Source organism: Sebastes umbrosus, chromosome 20, assembly GCF_015220745.1.
Source record: "Sebastes umbrosus isolate fSebUmb1 chromosome 20, fSebUmb1.pri, whole genome shotgun sequence".
Classification (NCBI taxonomy): Eukaryota; Metazoa; Chordata; class Actinopteri; order Perciformes; family Sebastidae; genus Sebastes; species Sebastes umbrosus.
This window is the reverse complement of record NC_051288.1, coordinates 25,064,644-25,085,908: the sequence shown is the minus strand read 5'-3', so window position 1 is coordinate 25,085,908 and position 21,265 is coordinate 25,064,644. Positions and strand designations below refer to the sequence as shown.

General features: G+C 42.4%; 1 protein-coding gene across 9 annotated transcripts in view; it reads right to left on the bottom strand.

Moving 5' to 3' along the window:
* Positions 1 to 5,387: 5,387 nt before the first annotated feature.
* The window catches only part of zgc:114120 (uncharacterized protein LOC619267 homolog), a 113,114-nt gene continuing 97,236 nt past the window's right edge, over positions 5,388 to 21,265 (bottom strand). For 7 of the 9 annotated variants that reach the window (XM_037754121.1, XM_037754126.1, XM_037754123.1 and 4 more), the window contains 5 exons: positions 20,451 to 20,790; positions 20,221 to 20,363; positions 17,146 to 17,298; positions 16,934 to 17,020; positions 8,978 to 14,691 (listed from right to left, as the gene is read on the bottom strand). In XM_037754121.1, coding sequence (XP_037610049.1) covers positions 14,539 to 14,691; positions 16,934 to 17,020; positions 17,146 to 17,298; positions 20,221 to 20,363; positions 20,451 to 20,790 — 876 coding nt within the window. In that variant the 3' untranslated portion in view covers positions 8,978 to 14,538. Of the gene's footprint in view, positions 6,202 to 8,977; positions 14,692 to 16,933; positions 17,021 to 17,145; positions 17,299 to 20,220; positions 20,364 to 20,450; positions 20,791 to 21,265 lie in introns of those variants that run through there. The other 2 variants (XM_037754122.1, XM_037754127.1) reach the window with 2 other exon arrangements.

Genomic DNA, 21,265 nt, shown 5'->3' with positions numbered 1-21,265 from the left:
ATAAAGTTTCCTATCTTATCTTAGTCCATCTAAGTCATATTTGGAAAATGTTTTTGGAATTTTTGGAGAATATTAAGCTTGTTTGCTTTCTTGACCAGTTACATAACATGATAACAACAACTCTCATGTCTGTTAAGTACAGAGCTGAAGTCTGTTTAGCGTAGCTTAGCATAAAGACTGGAAACGGATGGAAACAGCTAGCCTGCTTCTGTCCAAACTTAAAAACCACATCCACCAACACGTCTAAATCTCACTAATCAACATGTTGTATCTTGTTTGTTTAATCTGTTCAAAAAGAGAAATACTACAATGAGTTTTGTCAAGTTTGTCAAGAAATAGTGAAAACACACAACTGCCCCTGAAACCACAACTTGTCATTTTTACTTTTCTATTTGTTAACGAATTAAAGAAACAATAAACAATGTGTTAATTAATGAGCTTTAGAGGTGCTGGTAGGTGTATTTTCTTTTATCTTTGGACAGAGTCATGCTAGTTGTTTCCCTTTGTTTCCAGTCTTTATGCTAAGCTACGCTAATCGCCTCCAGCTCCGTACTTGATTTCAGACTCAATCTTTTTCATCTATCTCTCGAAAAGCAAATATTTCCTAAATTATAACTATTCCTACAGGGCTTTGACTGCACTCTCACTTACAGGAGATACTTTCCAGTAAAGAACATGTTTTAAAGATCACTTATTTCTAATTACTACTTTATTATCTCTATTATCTGACACCTCACTCACTTGATTATCATCTTTCTCTTGTTCCTCTCTGCTAACGCGACCGCTCAGCTTCTCCGGAGGAATCATTAAACTTTCATCTGATCTAAACGAGCGCTGGCCGACCTCATCACCCCACAGATTAAATCTAATTGAGCACATATTTGTTTGGTTTTAGGCGTCGCTAGGTTTAAACTAATCTGTGACATGTATTTGTCCACGGGGGAGGGCTTCAAAGTCAACATGATTAACAGCGCTGCACTCGGTATTAAATGATGTTACACTCATGATTTATTAACGGAGGTTACAAAGCTGCATTCTCATTCCAGCTGCTAATTATAACCTCATAATGTGGAGGGTGTTTTAGACCACCGGTTCCCAACCTGGGGGTCCCGACCCCCACTAGGGGTCGCAAGGCCTTCTTGATTTTAAGGGATAAAGACGAACCCGGAGACCGCTCTGTGTGGTGCCGCCTCTAAGGCAATGGCAATCGTAGTGACTCAGTGTCTGCTCACCGTGTTAACTGGTGACTTTAACACGAATGCGTCCGCGGTTGCTCGTAGTAACTTACGTAAATGGTCGGCATAGACAATAAACACGGATGAGTATGTATTTAAAATGGATTAAAGTCAAACTGAAGGCTTTTACGAGGACACCTACACTGTTTTTCAACAGCTTCCATCACTACGAGCAACCGGGACCAAAAGGTTTAAATAAGTTCATCCTCAAGTCTAACTGGACATGTGCCAAATTTGATGAAATTTCTTCCAGGCGTTCCTGAGATATCGCGTTCATGAGAATGGACCGGACGAACAGAATAAAACACTCACTCTCACTCCCAACTTGTCAAATACCGTCGCTTGGTCAGCCCCCCTTCGACATCGGAGACCGACGCACGGAGGCACCCCTCTTGCGTTACTTGTGGACGGACCAGGGACAGCGTGTCTATATACGCTTGTTACACTTCTTAAAATAAACTTCCATTTCCACAAGAAATTAGGTTTAGGCAAAACAACCACTTAGATAGGGTTGGGAAACGGTCGGTTGGCGTTAACTTCACTGACTCACGAGTTACGTGACAAAATAAGTCAACATTATTTTTAGTTTCACACGGGATACGGGACACGGACAGCGGTCTCCTGGTTGGAAGTCCTGTGTTTGTTTGACCCGTCCACCTCCCGTCCTGCCCACCCTGAACAGACTCTTATGGTACGTGTCCAAAGGCTCCGTGCTTTCCACGCTCCCCATTAGTTGTCTATGTAAGCAGCCGTGCAATGCATTCTGGTAGCGTGGCGTCGCGATTAGAGAGACTATGCGTCACGACGAGTTGAGGGCTCGTCTACTTTATACAAATCACAGGCGTCCGATGCGACTCGCTGCCTCTCGAAACTCCCGATAATCTTTTAAAATAAACGTTGTCGATCCAAAATAAAGACAGATTCATCAACTGCATGGATTATTTCTTGCCTCAAATGTTTTCAGAAACACATTTCAGTGAACTATTTTCGTGAAATAAGAGAAGAAAGTTTCCAAACGAGCCTCCATACTGGTTCCGGTTTGAAAGCTGGGAGCAGCAGCCAACGGCGGGAAAGCCTTCGTCCAATCAGGAGCCGAGTGCCTTGTTTCTAGGGACAGCACACCAAGCATCCAATGTTGGGAAGCGTTGCGTCCCCTCGCGATAAAAAACGCCCCTGTGGACACGTACCGTCACGCTATTAAGACAACGTCACGGCTCCGACGTCGGATAACGCCGCGAGTGGGTTTACATTGGAGTTAGTTAAAAGCCCGGTTCGTCACATACTGTCGCTAAAGGGAACCTCCGTGCGCTGGTTTCCGATGCCGAGGGGCGCTGCCAAATCGGTGATGTTTGACGAATACAAAATAATTAGAAGCCATTCACAGACGAGGCGCTCACAACCATCATGTATAAGAGGGTCACCTTTATTGTCACAAAAACACAACAGGAACGTACAAAAGCAGCAACCTTTTTTTTTTTGTTTGGTTGATTTTTCTCACACGAAGCAGCAACTTTTACTTTCCATACACAAAGTTGCGCGGTGTTTTTGCACGGTTGTTTAGTTGGTCTTTAGTTAAGTTATACTGACTTTGTAGTAGATTATCATTCTTCTTCACGATTCACAAACAACACTTACCCCACACAGCAAGCATCACTCTCAGACTGGAGGAACAGTATGTAGTTGATATACAATATCACCCTTTAGATCGTTTCTCAATACTTATTATATAATTATCCTTTTTTTTATTTATTCTGACAGTAAAAGGGGCTTTACCGACCCATTTTTGAACATAATACAAAAATCTATGTTACTGTACAATTTGTTTACTCTATCATACACTCACAAGTATACACAGAATTATTGACAAGAAAATTTGACCTCTGTTGCGTGCAGATTTCCAGGAATGTATACAGTATGCATGCCATTTTGGATTATTATTTTTTTTCCCAGTCTAAAAAAATGTCCACATAAAATCAATTTTGTAATATATCATTTGGGTTTATATACATTTTTGAACATCCACAAATGGTTTGAACAATCACACATTCATCAAGAAACCAACAATAGAGTTTATCTGTGCAGTGTACGAACACTATTGGTTATAATAAGAGGAAAACAGCTACAAAATGGGGCGTCCTATCAGTGAGGAAGGAGGATATGTGCTTTTTATAAATGTGGTGGTACCATTATATACCTTTCATACTCCCCTCCCCACTAGTCTTCTACAGCAACAACGTGTGATCATGTTTCTATGGGTTAGCAGGAAAAAAATAAAAAATCTTTAACACAGAAAAATAATAATTTACAGAATAAATGTGTTTATGAATCCTCTTCTTCAAGTATAAAAATACAAAAAAAGCTTGATTATATAAAACATAGATGATACTTTTTCTTTTTACATGTTAATAAAGCGATTTCTTTTAAAACAAAAAACTAAAATGGTCTTATAATATACATACAATATATCTGTGAAGTGGTTCAGGTTATACGTTAACTGGTTCTATTTTTCGTGCTAGCTTTTTAATGCTATTTCTGAGACTACTAATACATTCCATAAATGTATTAACTATATAGAGAAACATCTGCTTGTAATTTAATTTCTGCCAGTGGTATAAATACACACTCACATTATGAGATTAATATTTCCCTCCAGTAAAATGTCAAACAGCACAGAGCCGGTGTTTTCTTCTCATTTAGACACAGTTTCAATATTTCACCCCAAAAAAACTTTCAGCTCAACTTTAATCCAACTACGCAACATCCAGGGTTTGACTTAATGTTTATGACTAATTTATCTTAGAAAACAATAAATAAATGTTGTCTGTGTCCCAATTTCATACTTCATACTAATTGTATACATTATATACTAATTGTTTTAGTATAATGTACACTTTGTACTACCGGAAAATGATTTGTTTTAGACGTTTTTTGCGTTTCAAGATCTTCCTGAGCTGTCTCAACAACAGCAGCAATTTGTTTTAAAGGAAAAATCCACATGAAGACCTACGGAAGTCTATTGCTGCCACGCCAGAAAAAAAAAAAAACGGAGCAGTATCACGCTATAACGTGACAAGTTAATTGTTGTAGCACAATATTTTTCACGTTATAACAAGAAGGAAGGCGGTGTAGCTTCCGTGCCCTTCCCCTTCAGGGCGATGCAAGACTGCATGGCCGTTAATTTCACAACAATGACCTGCTAGCTGTACGTTATCCCGCGTATTACACGGCCACTTACTGAAGAAATCAATATTTTGACTCAAAAATGGTCCTCCAGAGTCTGACATCAGAGCTGCGTTCATAGCAATGGTCCGTTATACATAGCAACAGTCCGTTATACATAGCAACGGTCTGTTATACATAGCAACAGTCCGTTATACATAGCAACAGTCTGTTATACATAGCAACGTTCTGTTATACATAGCGACGGTCTGTTATACATAGCGACGGTCCGTTATACATAGCAACGGTCCGTTATACATAGCAACGGTCCGTTTTACATAGCAACAGTCCGTTTTACATAGCAACGGTCTGCTATAAAGAAATAACAGACCGTAGAGCGCTGTGATTGACCAATCAGAATCGAGTATTCAACAACGGCGTGTAATAAAACAAGAAAAATAATATATCGTCATAAAGAGCGATACGTTTGTCGGTAGTAATAACATGAAAACATCTTGTTATATAACAAGCCTATCAATATATTATATCAAAATTATCATGTTATAATGTGATACTGATCCCTTTTTTCTTTTTCTGGCGTGGCAGCAATATGCTGCCATAAAAATCTGTTTACTTGTCATGTGAAGTGTGTCGCCGGGGGGCTTTTGGCAAAATACGCAGGATCGTCTTGTCGGGAAATTAAAACCTACCTCAACTTTTGTCAACATCATCTGTCAAATCAAAAGTGTTAATACCTGATCGGAACGGTCACACTGGAAGATGTGAGTGAAAAGCCTCCTGTCATAGAGAGGTGATATCATTTAAATACAGCGACAACAGTCTCTCCTGGAAGACATTCACATGTTAACATGAAAAGTGACGGAAATTGTTGTGTAATAAATGGAAACAGAGCTATAGAGAGAGAAGTTTCAGACCTCCTCAGCTGGCCAATCACAGCGTGAAGTGGGTGTGAATGTCGGATTTCAAAGCTATTCGACCGACCAACAAGCAGTTCTGAAGAAGCATACTGGTCGCTTGATAAAAACATGCTATCAAGTTGCATTGTGGGACATGTAGGACCCACACTAGTGACTATAAGTCAGGATATTTCAGCATTTATTGCTGCAATTTTGTCTCTTGTAAATCCCCAAACTTTAATGGAAGTGTAAATCTTCTGAGTGCCTTTAACATTTTTGCATAGTCACTTTGGACAGACTTCTAACCTGCTCATAATTAGTGTGTAGTATGTAATTAGGACACCGATACTGTGTTAGATTGTTAGATATGGTGGATGATGGAAGTGAAATCCCCACACTGCTTCATACTGCAGGTCCAGAGCCGATGCAATTACCTCCTGATGTATAAACCGTTATCTAACGTGAGGCACAGCTACAGAGTGATGTGGGAGAAACTAATTATTGGTGTGTTATCATCCTGTCTGATGACCTCTAGCTCATAAAGTCAAATGACAAAATCTCACGCCTTCAAGGTCTGAACTAGGAGTCCAAACCCAGACTGATCCGAGTACTCGCTCCTCACGTTATTAGTCCGGCTGAGACCTGAGAAGCAGACAGAGAATGAAGAAAGCAAAGCAACACAGACAGAGAGAGAGAGAGAGAGAGAGAGAGAGAGAGAGAGAGAGAGAGAGAGAGAGAGAGAGGAAAGAGACACAGCGACTGGCTCACAAAATGATGTGAGGAAAAGCAGCGAAGGGAAACATCAGCGAAACTGATTTGATTGGCCAGAAGCATGAGCAGCGTTTCTGCTGGAGCACAAGAAGAAGAGGAAGAAGAAAAAAATCTCAGCACTGCCCCAAAAAAGCAAGCAGAGAGGGAAGATTTAAGAGCAAAAGAAGAAGGTCAAAAACAAGACGAGAAGCAGTGAAAAGGGAGGGGGAAAGAAAAAAAGACAAAAATCAAAATTTACAAACAGACAAATGTATTTCAAGTTTTTGTTAAATCTTGTGTGATGTGTGTCTGACGAGGTTTACCCCCCCCCCCCCCCCATCCTCGCTCTACCACTACGCTACGCTTCCATCTCCTGATTGGCCACCGGGGACGGCGGGTTTTTGGTGCATCAGCGTGACGGTCCTCGTGCTTGTGGGTAGATGAGAGAGAGGAGACGAGTACGAGGCTGTCGCTGTCGCTGAGCCGCAAACAGCCAGAAATGATGCTGTGATCACAGTCTGCTGTCAGAGCTCTGGGACGGGAAATCTGTCCTCGTTTAGCTCTTCTTCTTCTTCTTCTTCTTCTTCTCTGAGTGACGCAGCGAGGAGGGAAGGAAGGAAGGGAAGGAGAGAGGGGAAGGAGGGATGACGTTATGGCAGGAAAGGAGAGAGACAGTAAAGAGAAAGGACGAGTCTGATAGAGGAGAGGAAAGGAGGAAAGAGAGGCAAGAAGAAGAGATAATAAACAAGGAGAGGAGACAAGGGACAGAAAGAGGAGGATAGGAGACAAGGAGAGGAAACAAGGACTTAAGGAGAGGAGAGGACAGGGGAGGAAACAAGATGAGAAAATGGAAGGTAAGCAGAGGAAAGGAGATGAGAGGAACCAAGAAGAGGAGAAAATGAAAAAGGGGAGATAAGAAAGGTGAGGAAACAAGGAGAAAAGACAAGGAACAGAGTGAGGATGAACGGAGAAGGACAGGAAACAAGGAGATAATGAGAGGAAAGGAGAGGACACAAGGACAGAGGAGGAAACAACAAGATGAGAAAAAAGGAAGGTAAGCGGAGGAAAGGAGATGAGGAGAGGAAACAAGGAGAGGAGATACAGCAAGGGGAGATGAGAATAGGAAACGAGAGGAAAGATAAGATGAGCAAAGGAAACAAGGAGATGAGAGGAGAAGAAACAAAAGGAGAGATGAGGAGGAAGGAAAGAGATGCAGAGAGGAGAGGTAACAAGGAGATGAGTCTAGTTGGGAGAGGAAAGGAGAGTAGGAGGAGAAGGAAGGAGCAGGAGAGAGAGGAGAAAGGAGGAAAAAGGACACGAGAGAGAAGGAAAGGAGAGATGAGGCGAGGAGATTGGGAGAGAAGGGAAAGGAATAAGGAGGGAAACAAAGAAAAGGAGATGAAAGGTGAGGTGAGCAGAGATGAAGAAACAAGGAGAAGAAAGGAGAGGAGTGAGGAGGAAGCAAGGAGAGTATAGGAGAGGAAAGGAGAGGAGACATAGAAAGGAAACAAGGAACGAGGAAGCGAGAAAGAGAGTTGTGAGCTCCTCTGACCACGGCTCTTTATCAGCCGAGTCTCGTGGGCGTTGGTGAGAAAACATTTCCTGATGGTTGTTTAAAGAGCTCGGCAGCAGCAGCAGCAGCAGCAGCAGCAACAACAGCAGCAGCAGCAGCAGCAGGACTCTCACAGGATCCTTTATGTGCCGAATAAATAAACGGACCGGACAAACAACCAGAACCCGTCCGTCCCCCTGGTCCTCCTCTGAGATCCAGTCTACGGTCTGTCCATCCAAATACTCAGTGAGGACAAACAGGTCACGTTCAGGAAGATTAATGACGGACTGTTTGCTGCAGCGTGTAGAGGAACGCACGCCACGCTGGGAATGTACGTCTGAAGAGTGCCAAGTACATCAGGACTGAATTCTGCACATGATGGATCGGATCTTTAGTGAGTCCTTGAAGAGGAAGAATCACAGTAAAACCCTCAAGATAAAGGATGCAACTTGAGTCCTGTGTTTGTAGCTTTGCTCAGCATTTCTATCAAGTAATGAATGAACGACAAACTCCAGCAGGACGAGAAACACGAGCAGTCAGACGATCAAACGTTGTAAAGAAGTTTTGGTTCAGGTTGCTGATTCTGTTCTGGATCTGGTTTCAGTTATCCGGATTCATCAAAGCTGCACTAATCAATGTTTTTATATAAACAATAGGGGTGTAACGATCCATTGATCTGGATCCATATATGATCAACGAGCCAATCTCATCGATGCAAAGTGAAAACATCGATACATATCATCATCTTTAAGACCCAGACACACCAAGCCGACATCACAGAACTAGCGGCGACGAAGGCCGACTGTGTTGTCACAACCAGTGTTGTCACAATAAACTTGTGACAACACCGGTGTTACCGATTACACTGGACATTTACAAGAAAGATGACGGTCAACATGTGCAGAGAGCTGACTCTGATCTTTACCGTCGGGTGGCGGTGTGTCTGGCCTCTCCGCTAGCGCTTTTGCTGCGGGGCTCCGCTGCGGGGGTCTACCTGGCGTCGCTGCTCCGTGCACACCGGCTGTGACGGCTCCATCTGCGATTACATCATTAACATTATGGTTCCCTTATAGCATTGAGATTAAACGTGAAATAATGCCAAATAGGTGCATTTGCTTTTCGCTTCGACAATAAATCCTCTGCCTTCTGCTCCTACTACTCTGAGCTGACGGACCAGATGCATTCAAGGTCAGTATGTAGTGTCCGTCGTCTGACTATCGATTGATAACATGCTGCTGATTCGCCAAAATGAACTAAATGGATCAATTCTTTTTATTTAGTACTTAAAGGCTACATGCCTCTGTTTTTTGTAATGTTCACATTTTTTTAACAAAAGAGTATGTGTTTTTTTTACCGTGGTATTGAATTTGGTATCGAGAATCGTGGAAATTCACTGGTATTGGTATCGACTACTAGATTTCTGGTACCGTGACATCCCTACTTTAAAGAATAAAATCCACAGAGAAACAGTGGCTCTGTGAAAGGGACGAGATAAAATAAGAATCACAGTTTTTGGCGAACGGCGCTCGGATGAAGATGTATTCTTTGAGGACCGGTGAGGATAAACAGCCGACTGTAATGCCTGGAGAAAAGGCTGGCGGAATAAAACACAACTTAAAAAGCCATTCACGTCCTCTGAAAGCTCATATTGTCTGTAACTGTGTAGGAACAGGGTGTACAAGGAGGAAGAATCCGAGCTTGACAACGGCTTAAAGTTCAACAATGAAAGAAAGCAGTTTGTGGTGACAAGGTGCCGCTCGCTGCCTCGGGGGGACACCGGCACATCTGTGGCTCGCTCAGCGCTCTCCGGAACAAAAGGACGAGCAGACAGGTGCACCACCCAGGCTTGAAAAGGGATTATAAAGTGAAACGCCTCTTTTTACTGCAGCAGAGCAGCAAACTTCTCCATCAAATAAACTATAGGTTTATGTGTGAGTGCGCCAACACAGATAAAATACGGAGCATTTGGCCACGCTGCTTTGGCAGCTCCTGTAGACGGATGCTGTAGTCTAACAGCCTCTGGTTAGCAAACACTTTACAACCCAAATGCATTCATTCTGCCCGAGGCAAGTGCACACATTGCACCACTTTCTGCTGATCTTGAAACAGGCATCATGTGATGTTTACTGCATCCTTCACCCACAACGGAGACGGGGTGATTAAAGAATAAAGTGACTGAGATGGCAGCAAATTAATGAGTCAAACTGTCCCCCAAATGTACGACTGATTTTCTGTATCACGGTTCTTTACATCTACTATTATACATGAGGCTTCATTTGACCCAGAATCCACAACACTGTATGTACAGTTAAGAGTGATTGAGATGCATTTATGATCTACTGATGAGGAGACAAATAATTACAGAAATACTGCAGATCATGTTGAATCTAGCACGTTGTTGAGGCGACCCGATCTCATGGGAAGGCGTATAAATAGCACGACATTACAAGAACATTACGAATGTCATGAGGTCGCATTTTAGGCTTTTTGAGTGTCATTTGTACGCCACGTAACAAAACTACAGTTTAGGCAGCCAGAAAAGGAAAAATGTCATGGTTGGGCCTAAACAAGTACGTAAACTAACTAAAACACGTACGTAAACAACGTAACATAAGTACGGAAAATGAGACAAACATCACTAACGTAACTAACAAAGCAAAACAGCAGGTCTCCGGGTTGAAAGTGCTGCGTTTGTTGGACCCATCCACCTCCCCTCCGACCCACCGTTAGCAGTCTTTCTCAATTATTATTCTACGCTAGCTCTGAGCGTAGTATATTCACAAGGATGCGTTTACATTGCAGTCAGTACAGACTACATGGCGTACAAATGACACGCCTAAAGCAACAACGGCGCTCTTTTGGCAAGCTTGTGAATTATCTAGGACTCTATGGTTTCCACGATGTGGAAAACACGGATGGAATCGCGGAATCAGTTGATAAAAATGGAATCAACTGTAAAATAGTGTGGGATTTTCCAAACTATTTATGAAAATCAGGGTTTTTCCAGCCATTACAAGCGCTTTTTCACAGCACCTAAGCCGACTAACATGAAAAAACTATACCGCTATGTTTTGGTTTCGTTTACGGGAACACTGCCTCTCTTCTCTGACTCATTCATGCCGGAGAAGACCAGCCAGACGACTGGTCTAGTTCACTTTAGCCCTGATTTACCTCTCGCCAACAGTTTTTGGAGGTTCCAGACAAAAAAGCCCCAGATCAGAGGCAAATTGGCGTTTGTTCTGCGCTCGCTGCTTAAAGACGTGAGCTGAGAGGCTCGCCGATGCGTCACCTAGCAGGCTTAATGTGTGACCTGTCGGAGAGCTACGGCCAATGAGAGCGCAAGAGATGAGTTGAGGGGAAACCTGGAGGAGGGGTCACCTGTTAGTCATCCAAAAACCTGAGGAATTCGACACTAACAGCTAAATTTAGAGCACTTTATTTTACAAAAGGACGGAATGGATTACTTTATAGCTGTTTTGAAACATCAAATTCATTGATATTTATTCAATTTTGATTATTTTCTTATGAGTTGTTGACATTTTATTCATCCACCACGGGATTAGACACTTTATCTGGTGACAAAATGTGCTTCAATGCTAAAACATGGAAGTTGGGAAAAAATACAATGGATTTCATAGAACCCTAATTATGGTGTCACTCATACGCCTTCTCGTGCGACCGGGCTGGTTGAGGATATGTGTTTGTGTTCAATATTAACACCATTGAAGACATTATCTCATGAGCCATGAGCTCCCTCCTCACCATGTAAACATGGACTTTATGCAACAAAAACCAACATGATTTGACCGTTTGCTTTCAGGCTCTTTGGGTGATAAATCTTCAAAAAGCAATAAGGGAAATGAGGCGCAAAAAAAAATGGAGTTGATATTCAGACCAGCACAAGACACAAGCGGCCCTGAATACTAATCCTGGAGGTCTCTGTGTGGAGGGAAGTGCAAGTGGAGGTCAGCCGTGTTAGCCGCGTGCTAACGGAAGCTATCGTCAGAGACGCCGTCCTTTCTGAGAACCAGAAGTTAAGTCTCTAAATGTGTCTGGGCTCCTGCGGATGAACTGCTTCTCGGAGGTGTTTGGAAAACTCTAAATAAACTTATAAATGCTGCATGTTTAATGTGGTAAATTCATGAATTAATCAGAATAGATTCCTGAAACTGGCCCACATGCAGAGAGACGATGGCTCTGGGTGGATATATGGATCGGGGTGAAGCGGTTAAGGCTGAGACTGACCGGCTCCTTTTCTCTCTTTCACAGTATTTTCTAAAAGCTCTTTTTCTTTTTCTTTTTTTTGTAAGAGGGCCGTGGAGGATGGGTCAACGCTGCTCCACTCGGCAGGTCGAGGGCCGCTCGGAGCGTCTGCAGGAACAGATAAGACGAGTGGAGCTTCACATCTTAAAGGCCAAGTACTGAGTTTAACCTCCTGTTCACACATACACACTCAAAAGTGGCTTCTCATGAGCCCAAAGCTAAATATTACACATACTCGGCTCTGATGGTACGTGTCCGCCGGCCTCCGTCCTTGCATGCATGCATTCTGGTAGCGTAGCGTTTGCATAAAGTTGAGGTCTAGGCTACTTTATGAAAATCAGGGGCGTCCGGCGCGACTCGCCACCTCTGGAAACTCTCAAGAAACTTTTAAAGTACACGTTGTCGATCCAAAATAAAGACAGATTCATCAGCTGCACGGCTTATTTCTCACATAAAATGTTTTCAGGAACACATTTCGGTGAACTATTTTCGTGATATAAGAGAAAAAAGTTTCCAAACGAGCGATGTTGGTTCCAGTTAGAGAGCTGGGAGCAGCAGCCCACGAGGGAAAGCGTTCGTCCAATCAGGTGCCTTGTTTCTTATTTTTACTTTCCCAGCAGCTTCTTAAAGTTGTATCATATTGAATGGAGAAGCTGTTGACAGGTTTTCCCCCGCTGAGTTGAAGTAGTTGTCACCAGGAGGACACAACCATGTCGCTACTATGCGACTTTGCAGTCTTGAGATTCAATTCCCAATGAAAGGCTTCCCGTCACTCCTCCCGTGTTTGAGTCTGTATGTGTGGACGGGCGGTTGGAAGCAAATTATAATAATTAGAATTTTATAAGAAACTAAATACCCGATTGTGAAATTTAACGACGACTGAATGTGTCACGTTAAAAGTGCTAAATGCGAGATTGGCAGCATTTCTATTGCCTTCGCACGGCTCTCAACGTGGCGGAAGCTGAGCTGGCGGCTAACGGAGCTAACAGTGCTCACATGAGGGCTTCCGCAACAACTGACGGCGTTATCAGCTGTGGTCGCGGTACGAGAGCTGTGCAGAGCGGCGGCCGTGAGCTAGCCAGTGGGTCACGCTCACATGCAATAAAAGCATGCGCAGCCGGCCGGCTACGTCAATAAAACACAGAAAAAGCTCAGATTACAACAAACACAGAGAGAGAGAGACTTCATTATCTGCTCAGGTAGACATTACTCCTCTATATCTTTACATAGGAAATAGTTGCTTGTTGATATATTAATGCTCTGGATATTGTATAGAGCACCTTTAAGGCCTGAACACACCTGGGGCGTTTTTTTTGTGCGATTAATTTGCTGTCAACATATTTTTCATACAGAACGTGAATATTTCGCGATGAAAAAGAGCCACATTTTTGGGGAAAAAGGTCAATTTATCTGAGCTTTCGCACCACGCATAACGTGTTAGACATGCACAATGACGCATACGCATCATGCTTCATTTTGTTTGGGACCGTAGCCATGGCGGAGAGAAGAAAAAGTGCTCAAAAGCATCGCTTTACTAAAACTAAACCTGAGGGGGCGCACCCTATTTATCCTTGATATGACGAGACTGTGAACAACAAATCTGTGTTGAAATCGTCAGGAGGAGAGTCAGTAACATTAGCTGTTAGCAGCTGGTGGGCAGCACAGTCCTGCTTGGCTAAATAACGGAGCTACTAACGTTAGCGGAGGTTCCATTGATTACATTATGGTGCATTCAAGCGCTACTCAGTAAAAATGAGTATTGTGTAAAATTAAGTTTAGTTAGTTGAGTTGCATAACTTTAAATGACAGATGTTAAATTTCAAAGTCGGATATTTTTTTCCAAGTATAACAATTCAGTGACATTCAATTTCATAATTAGGTTTACAGTTGATTATATGATTTAATTATTTTTTGCTTCCAGATACGTTTTGTTTTTCCTCTGCTGCCTCAGTCGCTCGTATATAATATGATTCTGCACTTCTCCTCTATAAATCTGTTTATTGCACACATTAAACTGAAAAGCTCCTCCACAAAAACACCTTTCTTCAGGTGACCTCGCACCTTGTGCTTCACTCTCGTCTCATCTTGCATAATAAGTCGTAGCATAAGAGCTGTAAAAAAAGGCAATTCTGAGTTAAGCTAGCTTAATGGATTGGCCTCTTGGCTGTTCGACAGCAGCCACACCAGCGAGCTAAAACAGCGTGCAGCTGCTGCAGCGCTGCCCGCTAACCTGGAGACGGTTAAAGGACGGGTGATACAAAGAGAGCAGCAGGTGGTCGCTACTGGATGGATAGAGTGAGAGATGAGGATTCAGTGAGAGACTACATGGCTGGATCACTTTGAGATATATGAAATCATTCCGTGGCATTACTGGAGATCAATGGATGTATCTGACTATTATCATAATAAAGCTAGTTTAATCAGTCACAAGCACCACCAAGAACCTTCCTCAGGAAATCAAAACATCGACATACTCGTACGACAAGATCTCTAAGCAAGCTAGGTTAGATCCAGTAACTCAAATGTCAAAACACACATCAAGAACTGGTAAGAATCAAGGTTTCTGTAGATGGTCCCCCCCCTCTGGTGTTTGTGTCTGCTGGTTGGGGCCAGACGTTCCTCAGACGAAGAAGAAGAAGAAGAAGCATCAGAGGTGGAGCTGTTAGAAGTGGAATACCTGCTGCTGGCCCTGGACTTTGGGGAAATCCTCTTTCTGCTTGCGGGTTTTGGGCCTCTCCAGGCTGCCTTGTTGGAGGTGTTTGAGCCGGGCGGCGACGGTGGGGCCCTTCATCGGCCCCGGAGAGTTGCTGCTGTTCTGTGGGAGCCAAGAGAGGAAAGACGTTATTTAATTTCACTTATTTAACTATGACAGACGCACAAAACGTCATCATACATACCATAAGTGTACACTCTGCTGCCTCAAGGATCTCCTGCCAGACGTAACATTACCAGTTTACAGAATACTCTGAGAAATAGTCAGAGACACCGGTTGGATGCATGTTTCATATGTTTGTAGTAGGGCTGTCAAAGTTAACGCGATAATAACACGTTAATGCAATCTTTCGTCGGCTGTAGCAGGTTCAATTTTAAAGCTAAAGTGAAGATACTGGTATCATATGAAACTAAAAAAAATAATAATTCCTAAAGAATCCATCGGTACCAACCATGTCATACTAGCTTGTCAGCAAAGAAGGTTAAATAACGCTCCAAATTTACATTAACTTTGGCGAGGAAAAATTGGCATGGCCATTTTCAAAGGGTTCCTTTGACCTCTGGTGTCACAACCCTGATGTTTTAAAACTAAAACGGGGTCAGCAGCGTTTTCAAACGTCTTCAAACGTCTCACTTTTAGGGGCTTGAAAACGTTGTATTAGTGTGGACGCTAGGCATAAACGTTTTAACACCACCAATTTCTTTATTGCATTAATGCAACTTATGATTTTTAGGTTGTAGCGGGCTCAGTTTTAAAGCCACTGGTACCATTATAAACTAGAAAACCTGATGAATCCATTGGTACCAACCATGTCATACTAGATTGTCGTGAAGAAGGTTAAATAATGAAATTGATCCTAAATTTTGTCATTGTTTTTGTGTTGTTAATTGATTTCCAATAATAAATATATACATACATTTGCATAAAGCAGCATATTTGTCCACTCCCATGTTGATAAAAGTATTAAATACTTGACTAATCTCCCTTTAAGGTACATTTTGAACAGATAAAAAATGTGTGATTAATTTGAGATTAATCACGATTAACTATTTTAAACAATTGACAGCCCTAGTTTGTAGATAGACATGTTAGATCAGGTTTTCAACATCAAAGTATTTCTGTCTTTAATGATTATTTCAGCATATTTAACCCGATACACAACGAAAAAACAATGATTAGTCATCAGCTTTGGCCTCACAAGAACTTCAAAAGTCGAGCACAGAGTTTCTCACAAAAGTCCTAAAATTTGGAATTAAATCCTCGTTAACTTTAAACTTTTATGAAGAGCTTTTTAAAAAATAAAACCTGTTAAGAAATATCTTCTAATAATGAAAACATTAACATGTTATGGGAGAATATATCTTTAACTCTTAGAGATATTTCAGATTATGAGAGGCCTAAGGACAGTAAGGTATCTTGGTTTGATAAAAGAAGAAGCTGCGTTAATAAGTGATCTTTATCTCCGTAATATTCAACACAGTTTTCAACATTGAGAGCATAATATTTTAGATTTATATTAAAAGATAAATAATGATGTGTGTGTCAGACAGAAGAGAGAGCAGAAAGTGTAGCCGGTAGCCGCGAATCGATACTGAGGAAAATGAATATTGCAATTTCATATATTCAGTATTGATATGTTTGGTATATACTGTATTTCTGACTAGACTAGCTGACATTAATCTCTGTTGGTAAGAACTATAAACATACTGTAGCACAGAGCTCCACACGCCTTCAGGGAATAAAAACGGATGTGAATTTAAAACACCTGCGTGAGAGAAAATAGATTCTTTCAGAGGAACATTTCTGTCTGCAGCTCTGAACCTGAAACCTCCCTCACCTTCCCTCCCCCTCGCTCGTCCTGTATTTTGACAGCTACCTGCTTAGCGCCGTTGTGCGATAATTTCAACAAAAACAAGACCTCTTTACTCGGCTAAATGTGTCACCGGAGCTGTCAGAAGGAGCTCGCAGTCTGCAAGGCAAAAAAAACTAAATACATCATCTGCTTCAAGCCATGACTCAGCGCACATCACAGCATCAATTACAAGGTTGTACGTTGAGTCTACGCCGCTACAGCTGCAGTTAACGGAGATCATCAAACAAAAACTCACAGACAAAGATTAGAATATGTTCAGAGCTCACAGGAAGCAGAGAATCAGCTGTTAACAAGGTTAGAAAGAGAAGTTCAGCACAGCATCCAAAACTGACTAACCACACTGTAGGTTATGTGATATAATCGTCTTAATTTGGAGTAAAGTAGAGAATAAAAGGGGGAAAGGACGGCAAAGGGGACAGTCAGTAGAAGTCCACAGGCGTGGCAGCCGGAGAGGGCTGATCTTGACGTTACCTTTCTGCCCAAGGAGCCAAAGATGCAGGGCGGGGCGGGGGTGGCCTTTGGTTTATTACAATCTTTTACAGGCGTTCTCTGAAATATCTTTGATCCGTGGTGGTCGTATGAAAGAGTGTGGCAGAGACATGTTATCACACTAAAAATCAGCAGCACAAATCAGCAACATAAACCTTTAATAGCTAATAAATCAGTTATCATGAGTGTCGTACCTCCAGCTCAGCAATAATCTTCTCTTCGTCGTCGTCGTCGTCGCGAATGCCCGACGCTGCGATCACAGGCGGGGTCGAGGCAGGTCGAGGGGTGTCGCAGGGCGTCCGCCGCAGCTTCACCAGAGTTTTAGGCAGGTCGCCATCTTCTTCCATCTTAGAGGAAAAAATAAAGACATTAAACAACCTGGTAGCTGAATGGTTACAACATAGTTTCATGATTATCAGCAGGATCCTTCATGGCTGTCTGTACCTCCAAACTGGGTTTATTCTCCCAGTCATTGACTGATCAGCTGTGACTGGCCTGGACTTTGGGCTTTGTAACTTTGCAGACCTTTAATGTGCACAAAAAACTATACAACACACTAAAGGAGAGGGGAAAAGCACAAAAGCATAATAGGTCCTCTTTAAAAGTCACCAGAATGCAGGAAACAAACTCTCCCCCTGCCTCCAGACCTCCTGCTTAGGTTTGAAATACTCCCTATTTTTGGGGTCTCAAGGTTGGCAAGTATAGTAGACCAGCAACTCCTGTGTTCTGCAAGGTACAATTATTGTTTTTGTCAGTGGAGTCTGGTGGCTTTGAAGAGAGCATAAATAAACGGCTTCAGCTCCCCGTCAGAAAACGCTGTCCGACAGCGAGGTAAACCAGTGAAAATGGATTTTTTGAGGTGCTCCCCCTGTCCATAGCAGTACATTGAACAGTAGACAAATAATTGAGAGTATAATCCATAATGAAAATAAGTTGCAGCCCAAATGTCAACAGAAGCAAAGTAACATCTAATGTGGTTCGATCTCTGCTCAAGGATCTCAGAGTCAGCAGACAGACTATTGCAAAGTTTTCAGTGCATCTAGTTTAACAAGAATGCTTCTACAACTACTGTGGGTGTATCGACAGTAAAGGTCACAGGACAACAGACTGACTCGTTGTAGAGAGTTTAGTGTAACAGTGATGTGATGCAGATATCTGGCAACACAGTTTGTTTGCGCTGAACGCTGACGGAGTATCAATAACCTCAGATATCAACACACAGATCCATTGATGTCGAGTGTCCTTCGTCTTCAAAGGAAACTTCCAGCGAGTTTATTATTGAGAACATTTAACAGGTTCAGACTGAACTTCTGTGCATTGTCTGTGCCCCCCAAAAAACATCTAATCTAATAAGGACCCACTTGACATTGTTCAATCAGAAAAGGTTTTCAGCAGCTTGTTGAATGAAAGCCTGGAAGGATTCAGACTCTTCTGGAGACGGAGGTGAAACCGTCCTCACAGATAAAGAAAGAGAGAGAGATCAGGGAGATCAGGAGGCTTCAGAGCAGCTTGTTCTCGCCTGAGAACCAAAACCTAAAACTGCCTCCAGCCAACAGGAATCTCACTCTGTTGAACATGTGAGAGCAGGTTTCTTCATACTGTATGTGGGTCAGAACGTTTCTGAATCCCGACATTCAAAACCACTGAGATTGTATTTCAAGGTGAAGCTGCACATCTTAAAAGCTCTCCCAGGGTTTAAAAACACACAGTGTGGGCAGCGCTGCTTTTTTAAATGGATTTTTATAATGTTGCAGGAAGGTCTGCAGCAGATTCAGACAGATTCTCCAGCACTATAGAGGCGTGTTTCAGATGCACAATGTCACTAAACCAGCCCGTGTTCCCATTAGTTTTGTGAGGAAGCATTGCTTTGGTTGAATTCAGCATCCCAGTCATCTGGTTTGGCACCTTTTATAATGTGTGTGTATATTTGTGAGAGATACAAACACACATTTTATTCTGTTTATTAGAAGCAGCAAGTAGAATTTGATTCTATGTATTAGGTTTATGTTAAAATTGAGGATTTTGGTGCAGGTTTTGGTGTGATAATGTCAAGGTTAGGGTTAATATCTGACTCTAGTTAATAGGGGTGGGAAAAAAAATCGATTCACCTATTTATCGTGTTTTTTTTATATGATTTTGAAATCAATTTTTTAATGCGAGAATCGATATATTTGCTTCATTTGAGTCTATGTGGAGGTAGAAGGAAGTTACCGCTTTTATTGTTGTAGTCTGAGTAACGTGACGTCATATCTGTTCCGTATCCGTCAACCAAAACAAACCGCAGCGAACCGAAACTACAATGTAGAAACGTTGGAGGGTCAGCGTGGATACGACCTGCACCCTCACATGTTAAATCCAGCGTGGTAAACACTACACATCCAGTAGAGGATGGAAACACTTTGGGTTTCACACTCTGTCACGGACAGGAAACGTTATCGTATCACTGCAATGTTGCGGTGGAGCCGGCCGTCGCTCTCATCTCCGTGGTCAAATGGGCCGATGCTACGGCTGTAGAGCACCCAGATACTGACATTTAAGTTAAATGCATTGAAACGGCCCCGATGGAGCTGACCATGGATGTATAAAGAGAACGGAGCTGACGGGAGAGCTAGAGACCACCTTGGAGAAGTTAGAGGAATTATACACGTGGGACTACGTCCGGTTTTCAAAATAAGGTGCTAACAAAGGGAACTGTATATACAAAATACATCTATGGAAATAAGATTGATTGGATTATATTCACCAGAAGTATAAAACATTACACGTCCCTTATAAATTAAAAAGAAAATACCACTAATTTGTGAGGGAAATGTCTTTATTCTTTGATTTTTTGGTTGCTCGAAAAGAATAAATAAGAATTAATTCCTGACAAATGACTGATATATTTGATATATTTGACTTCAGGACATCTCTGACTACATACATGCTGAAAATCAAACATTTTTACTGGATTAATTTAGATATTTTCTAAAGTAAAAGTCCCTTGAAGTGTATGATCCAACTTTTTCCCCATGGTCTAGTGTTAAAAAAGTTAACAAAAATCACAATAAATCGTAATATAGAATCGCAATTGGCAAGCAAAATAAGTATCTTGATATTATGGAATTGGGAGATAAGTGTGTCGTCCCAGCCCTAATTTTTATGGTGTGGTATTAGTACTTTTACTTCAGTAAAGGACCTTAATACTTCCTCAACAACTGCAAAATAGATCAGAAATAGACGCCATCCTCCTCGTCTGCTCCCTAAAAACGTTCCTGAGAGTATCTCACCTTCATATTCTTGGAGGTGACGATGACCTCTCCGGTGCGGTTGGTGGTGAGGCCGTGCGCCGACGGGAAGCTTCGGCGAGGTGGAGGTGGCGGCGGAGACTTGGAGGGCTTCTCTGTACGATACCTGGCCACGTTGAGATCCACTGTAAAAACACGACAACCACATGAACCACCTGTAAAACTTTATCACAACATAAATGAATTTACTGCATTGAAGCGAGCCAACCCACCCGACCCTCGATGAGAACCCCCCTCCATGCTGTTCAGCTTCTGGGCGGCCAGCTGCACTTTGCCGGGCTGCTGGTCCCCGCCGGGCGTGGTGGAGGCAGCGGCGTTGGCTGCGGTCCCAGTGGTCCCGGCTGCAGGAGAGGTCGCTGTGGTGGAAGTGATAGGGATGGTGATCTGGGGCTTGGGGGGCACCGCGGGCTTGTTGATGTGCCTGGCAGCGAAGTCGAGGTCCGGGATGGCCTTCATCAGCTCGGCCTGGGTCTCTTCCAGCAAGCGATTGATGTCCTGGGCGCTGAACTGGGTCAAGCTGGCACGCTTCTCCTCCCAGTCCCGCTCTGCCGCCTGACACATATACAGATATAGACAAATGATGAGCTGCAAACTGGAAAAAACATAATTAAGACACATTCATGCAGCGTGAATGAATTATGAATTAATAAACTGACTGCTGCTGTGTGTGCTCGGGGTCTCAATAAGAAATTTAAGCACCTTTAGATGTGATTTCAAATGTAAACGGACGTTTGGCCATCTGGCTAATCCCGACACATTCACAGTGTTGAATAATGTGACAGAAGAATGAGGAAAAATACACTTCACCTCTTTTACCCGACAAACACGGTACCGGTGTGTTAAAACTCTGCCATTAAAAACGTCATCAAATGCTGTGGTGGTCTTTTTTCTGAATTGTTTCTAAAAGATGAGGCCTTAAAAAAAATTAGTTTGGAAATGAATTCAACATTTTAGTTACAAAACCAACACACGAGAAATTGCGTTTTTACTTCATAATATTTTTGATCGTTTTTATATTGAATGACCT